Source organism: Planococcus citri, chromosome 3 (genome assembly GCF_950023065.1).
Source record: "Planococcus citri chromosome 3, ihPlaCitr1.1, whole genome shotgun sequence".
Classification (NCBI taxonomy): Eukaryota; Metazoa; Arthropoda; class Insecta; order Hemiptera; family Pseudococcidae; genus Planococcus; species Planococcus citri.
Window position 1 is genome coordinate 72,043,686 of NC_088679.1, and position 6,856 is coordinate 72,050,541.

Consider the following 6,856-nt stretch of genomic DNA (forward strand, 5'->3'; position numbering starts at 1 on the left):
GTTGGCTGCGAAGTATAAGCTGAATGTTTTGTTTACTATTTGATGATAAGGAAAATGCCTAGCAAATGAGAAATATTCGGCCGCGAAATGAAAGCTTAAAGTTACAATTGTCCAAAATTGTGCATTTTTAATTTTTTGGGCTAAAACTAAAAAATTTTGAATTCTAAATGTTTGATGACATATCTACGCGTCATGAGGGACATTTTAAAAAAAAAATTAGTGAAATCGGTCCAGTGGGAGAGGCTCACCGACTGGAACAACATTTTTCAAGATTCTTTTAATACGATATATATAGATTAACTTGTCAATTTGCGACTCTTGTCGTTGTAGAACTGCGACGAGTTTAGGTAGCTAATACCTTGACCACGCCTATTGTTACCAGATTGGTAAAGGGTTGACATACGAGTAGGTATGCTATTATTGACGAATATAGGTATATTGGCAAATATATATTGGTAGTGGCTTTAAGGCATATACTTCCTACTCTAACAGGCTCTTCGCCGAAATCCATCTCTGGGCCCAAAACCCTCATTATCCTCCTATACCTTTTTGAAAAAATTCACCAGGAATGTCCCATGCCATTTCCACACTTTTTCGTCATGGTCCCAAAATTTTCCCATCAATACAGGCAAAAAAAAAAGATTTTTTATTCTACATATAAAAAGTGCGTTTCTTTTTGGAAATTCCGATCGTAATAATATGCATGGGGCATGGGGTGGGGATGAAATGTATTCCGAAGTACCAACCAATAATCCACGATGTTATTTCGAATCTGGAACTTAAGGAATTTTACCTACCATTGTTATCTGGAATAGGTACCTAAGTACCCATTTCCAATTTTTTAATTTTTAACGAGACTTTCCAAGTTATAAAGAAAACAGTTTGTGCAATAGTTTAAAGTTGCTTCTATTTTTCTTTTGGTCCAGATGAATTTTTTGATCAATCATTCAGATCAATGATCATTTCCAAAAAATTACGAACGATCAAAAATTTACTTAAGAGAACTCTAATCTAGATGAAATTGTAGCTAAATAAAAACCATTTTCGGGTCATTTTTAGTGATCGCGATCATATAGGCTATCTGATGCACATACAGATTAATCGAAAAGCAATGACCTGGGGAAACGGACCTCACACATTATATTCAATTTATATTAGAAAAGATAGCGAAGAAATGAAATTTAATAGAGATTAAGCGTTTTAATATTAAATACTTAACTACCTATCGTTTATAACGATTTTATCACTCATTTCTACTAAAAAATTTGATCATACTGAGATAACTGATAAGGATAAGTAACTTAAGCAATTGATTTTCAGCACTAACAAGCTGTTAAGTATCATTTTAGTATTTCTCAGTACCTAACTAATGAAATCCTTGAGACTTAAAAATACGTGGTTGATGCGATGTACCCATTTTTCTTTTACATATTTTGCAGTTATGCTTGGCTTGTTTTTCTATTAATCAAAGACGAAATGAAAAAGGCAGCATAAATGACTATCACAGCACCAATCTATATCTATCTGTTTCCGAAGTACCTACTACAGGCTGTTTCTTGTTAATCACCTAACTGTTTGTACAAGGAGTGCTTAAATTCTATGCTCGATTTCCAATATTTGCTTTCGTAGAAGTAAAAACAGTAAGTTATCTACCTACCTTGAAACTGAATTTTTGAAAACTATTACGTATTTTAGATTGGATTATAGCATAATAAACTAAGCTTTCTTTTCTTTAATAAGTAGGTATATCAAAATTAAAATATCTTAATTTTTATGAACAATTTTTTGAAATTTTTGTGAAATTTGAAAAATTTAAAGACAAATTTTTCGAAGTGAATTTCAATTTTTTTTTTGATGTTTAAACGCAGTTTTATCGTATAATAAAAAAAAAACTTTTCGGAAAGGTCGTGCTCAAACATTTTTTAAAAAATTTACCTCTAAAATAAAACATTAAGTATACCTATATCACTAAATTTCTTGTGTAATTTTCACCAACACAGCATCGCAATCCTATAAGTAAAAAATATTGTTTTTATGCCCCTCAAAATACAATTTTTCAAAATCTCTTTTTTTTCAAAATTAACATCCCCAAAAAAATCTTTTAAAAAATTATTGTAAAATTTTAAAAGCCAACAAATAAACTCCTTGCTTGAAAAACATTGGTTTTTAGTTCTCTTAAAAATAAATACAAATTTTCAAAAGTTGCTACCCTCGCTTCGCTTGAGCTTATTGCATACCCGTTTTTTTTTCAAAACCGGTTTCCTTAAAGGACAGGTTTTTAAGCCTTTCGAAATGAAATTTTCAAAAACGTTGACCCTTGCCTCACTAGGGCCAACCGGTTTCTTGTTTCAAATTTTGTAAAAAAAATCCAAAACATGAAATCAAAATTCTTATTATAAGTCATCCAATAGGCAAAATTAGTAGGTACATACATATTTGTTCTTTGTAGCAGTGGACAAATTTTCAGTTGAATCCTCCTCCTTCACCTCCCCATAAAAAAAAACCTTTACATAGTTTCATTCCTATAGAAATTAGGCCAAACTATATTTGCCCCAGAATTTTATGACGGGTCATGAACTTAAATAGTGCAAAGATATTCGTTTTAAATAAAATTTATAACTCTTTTTGAAATATTTCTACAAAAATGATGTAAGTACCTATTCATTATTGTTAAAAATAATTTTCAATGATAATGGTAAAATTTTCTTCGAAAAAAATATGGAAAAAAATTAGGTATTTTTTTTGAAACAATTTCTCATATTTTTTCATTTTTAAAGGGAATGCTTGGTTCAAATCCAAAATTAAATCAAGCATAAAATATGTACCTTTTAATGTTTTGGCCTAATTAATGCAAAATATTTTTGATTTGAAAAATAAATATTTTTGAAACACGAATTCACTTACCTAGTTTGGAATAAGCGATTCGCATATTTTCAAAAACTCAGAAGCCCATTGAAAATAGTTTGAAATTTTAATGAAAATAGTCCAAGGTTTGCTTTTTGATTTTTTTTGCAGAAAATTGTCAAAAATTCTCAGGTTTGCCAAAAAAAAAAATTCCAAACTGTCCAACTTTTTTTCAACACCAAGTCTGGCGTTTTTCCAAAAAATTTCCAAAAATTATAGTTTTTCAGCAATTGAAAAGTCTCGCAATACCAGGGGTTTCCAGCCAGTCATTAGCTAAAAGCCAATGGTAGCCAATGGTATTTAAGCCAATAGGCAGCTTGTTGAAAAAAGTGCCAGCCAATAGCTAATAGTCGAAATCCAATGAAACAGAATTTTTTAATCATTATTTTTGAATTTCTGGTGATGATTTTGGTTCTCTTTTGTCTTTTTTAGCCTTCACTACAACCTGTTTAGTGTTTCCAACATGATTAACAGAACTCAAGCACAACAACAATCATCTAGGTACGCAGCATAAGGAGTGTTTTTAGGGGACACATATTTTTTGTTTGTTTACGTCAGCCAATATGGCCAGCCAATCACCACCCAATAAAATTTTGACAGCTAATAGCCAGGTTCATTTATGCTAATGGAAATTAAGCTAAAAGCTGATGACCAAAAGCCAATGGATGATTGGCTGGAAACCCCTGCACAATACTGAAAACAGCTACAATATGATTGAGTAAAAATACGTATTTGATTTTCTTATCTGCTAATAAATACACGCAAAGACATGATAACATATTAAAATTTAATTAAAAAAAGATTCCAGTTTTATGATAAGCCTATAAATTTTTTCACATTTTAACATCCCCATAAAATATCTGATAAAAAAATCCTGATAAATGTTTCTTGTTAAACTATGTTTCATTTTTCATTAAATATATCTGATGTAGTATTTCGACATTCTATTTTATATATATACTAGGTACCTATGCAAAATATTTTCACGAAGCTGTTAAAATGTGGATACAACTCATGTTTTTAGGTATAACCAAAATGAACACCACTACCTCAGTGACCATTGTGCTAGTATTCATGCTGTTTAAAATCCAATATGGGTCATTCCAATCTATCGAATGTATGGAAAAAATAAACGAAGATTTTGAAGACGTAGTGAAGAGAAAATACTTTGTTGACAAATCGGATCTGTTGAAAGAAATTTTAAGCGATGCTACAGATAGGAGTACTTGGATTCTAAATTTTCCCAAGGGATTTGGAAAAACCACCAATATGAATATGATAAGAAAATTCGCTGAAATAGAAATGAATGCAGAGGGTTCACCAATTACTCAAAATTTAATAAACGTTACCAACACTCCAAATTATGAATTTTTCACCCGGAAGTACGATTTTGGATATTTTAACATTGCAAATGACAGTGATTTCATGCGCAGACATTTTGGGGCATATCCTGTTATCTATATGGATTTCAGAACAACAAGACCCATTCAAAACTATACAGATGTAGTTGAAATTTGCCGACAAAAAATTCACCAGGCCTTCCTTCAACATCAGTACTTGTTGAATAGTAAGAATCTGGACTACGACTACAAAGAAAACTTCAAAGTATGGATACAGAAATCACAGCTCAGTCAACTTGATAAATACTCCGTTATAGAAGGTCTTCAGAAATTGATAGAGCTTTTATATATGCATTTTCAACAACGAGTAATTGTATTGATCGACGAATATGATGCGATTGTTCAAAGTTATTTAACGGGACAAGACATTGTGAATGAACCACTCCAGACAATTTTCAATCCTTTCATGGATATGCTTGGTAGTGCTCTAAAAGATCAAGTCAGACTGAGAGTCGCTGTGCTCACTGGGTTGACAAGTATTTCAAATGCTAGAATTAAGGAGAATGTGCCTAATATAGAAATACATCGCTTCGGCAGAGAAGAGATGACCAAATTCTGGAAATATTATGGTTTCACCTCTGAAGATCTGGATCGTTTATTCAGTATATCACCATTTAAACTCAACTCTACCGTAAGAGATCAAGTCGAAAAGTATTATGGTGGTTATTTAATCAATAATGTGCACATTTACAACCCAACTTCAATAATTCAGTTTTTCACAAATGAAGAAATCAAACCATTTTGGAATATGGAAAGCCAAAGTATAATAAATACATTTTGGGAAACATTGTTGATAATAGACGTACGATTGAAAATATTCAATCTTATTGATAACCAAAACGTAACGATTAAAAATTTGGGGAATGTAGACATTGAGGACCTTCTCTATTTAAAAGGGCTTTTGGAAACAAATAGTTTGAAAGCTGATACTACTGGGCGATCAAAAAGAAACATATTTTTTAACTTTTTATTAGACCTGGGATATTTAAAGATAACTTGGCAGAATCACACCTATTGGCGGTATCCGGCCTACTTGAATGTGACCATACCAAACTTGGAAATTCGTGATGATATGATAAGACTATTGAAGGAGTATGAAATGTCGACACCCTGCAGCGACGAAGAGCTCATACTCCAAGACAAAATTTTCCAACATTTGCAATCCTTAACAGCCGATAATCACACATATCATCTTCAAGAGATTACTAGTGCATTAAATAAACTTTCCAAGCTCGCCATGCCTTTTAATCCGTCCTTCAAGAAGGAAACTGTACTAACTGTTATGCTACATTGGCCATTTTTGATCCAGGGTATTCGTTGTTACTCACAAGTTTCTGTAGAAGGACATTCTGGTTGTGTGGACCTGCTGGTGAAAAGTTTAGCCAATGTTTACATAATTATCAAGACAAAATATAATGGCACATCTTCTGAGGCATTAACCCAAACAAATCAATATGTATCGGTCTTGGATGACTCAGATTACAAACAAACCCAAAACTGTGTTTTACAGATGGGTATTAATGTATGTGATGACTATAAAATTACAGTGTCAGCAATTCTTAATATCACTAATGGTACATCTTATGGTCCATATCACTTCCCTTCGTTTCCTAGTACAACCACTATAAAAAATGACTTCCGCTCCGAAATTTCAAAGAGTAAAATCATGCCCTTGAAGAAAAGAAGACTCTGACTCAACATGCTCTCAAAGAGGATCAGAAGACGCAGTTGAATATTTTTAGATTATTAAAGTTGAAAAATATATTATTAAAATAAAAAATATAAAAATTAATATAAAAAAATGATATACTTACGTATGAAAAATATTATTTCAGAAATAGGTATACCTACTGAATTATATTACCTATTATTTATGTATTTATTCAACGTAGCTTCTGCAAATGTTTTTATAAAAAATATAATTTTTCAATTCATAATTAACTATAGCGATAGCTAATTTCTATAAGTCTATAATGGTAAATATAATTTTTAAGATGTGTATTTTTAATGTTGATAGGTAATAAAAATTACGATCGTCAAAGTCTCGAAGGATTTATTAGAACAAATTCAATGCCTTACATAGGGATCTAAGCACGTTTGTGAAGTTAACACAATACACTCAATAAACTAAACCTCGTAGATTTCATGAATTTCACATGCGAGGTGTAGACCTACAAAGCACAAAAATACTGACGTGAGTAGCCGGTATGAAGAGCTAAAAAAAAAGATAAGTGAAAAATTCAAACTTTTTTAAGGTAGGTGCATGCTCTCGAGACACATAATTTTTTATACCTATCAAAATTTTAGGTCTGAGAAACGTGAGTGGATCTTGTGACATTGCTCAAAAACTGAAAAACAGCCTTCAATGTTTTGTCTCATAAACTGGCTCGTCCATTTCTTACAAAATTTGCATCAAGGCAACGGTATTTTTATTCAAGAGTTCTTAACAACACTGAAAAAAAAAAACAATAAAAATTACTATTTCAGTACAGTAACAGGATCCAATCCAAAAATAATAGTGATTTTTACTCAGCCAAAAAATACATTTTACT

At 31.4% G+C, this 6,856-nt stretch overlaps 1 protein-coding gene across 3 annotated transcripts; it reads left to right on the forward strand.

Moving 5' to 3' along the window:
- The first annotated feature begins 1,280 nt into the window (after positions 1-1,280).
- On the forward strand, positions 1,281-6,335 carry LOC135838940 (uncharacterized). 3 transcript variants are annotated; one of them, XR_010557499.1, is made up of 2 exons: positions 1,281-1,640; positions 3,337-3,844. XR_010557499.1 is itself a non-coding variant. In XM_065354766.1 (2 exons), the coding sequence occupies exon 2, from the start codon at positions 3,940-3,942 to the stop codon at positions 5,995-5,997; it is 2,058 nt and encodes a 685-aa protein (XP_065210838.1). In that variant the 5' UTR covers positions 1,311-1,640; positions 3,929-3,939; the 3' UTR covers positions 5,998-6,334. The 3 variants fall into 3 exon arrangements, 2 of the variants coding, with proteins under 2 accessions (XP_065210838.1, XP_065210839.1); XM_065354766.1 differs by lacking the exon at positions 3,337-3,844 and adding an exon at positions 3,929-6,334 and having other exon boundaries at positions 1,311-1,640; XM_065354767.1 differs by lacking the exons at positions 1,281-1,640; positions 3,337-3,844 and adding exons at positions 2,049-2,649; positions 3,929-6,335.
- The last annotated feature ends 521 nt before the right edge of the window (positions 6,336-6,856 follow it).

Coding starts and splice junctions, on each gene's coding strand:
- LOC135838940 (XM_065354766.1), top strand. CDS start 3,940: ATGAACACCACTACCTCAGTGACCATTGTGCTAGTATTCATGCTGTTT.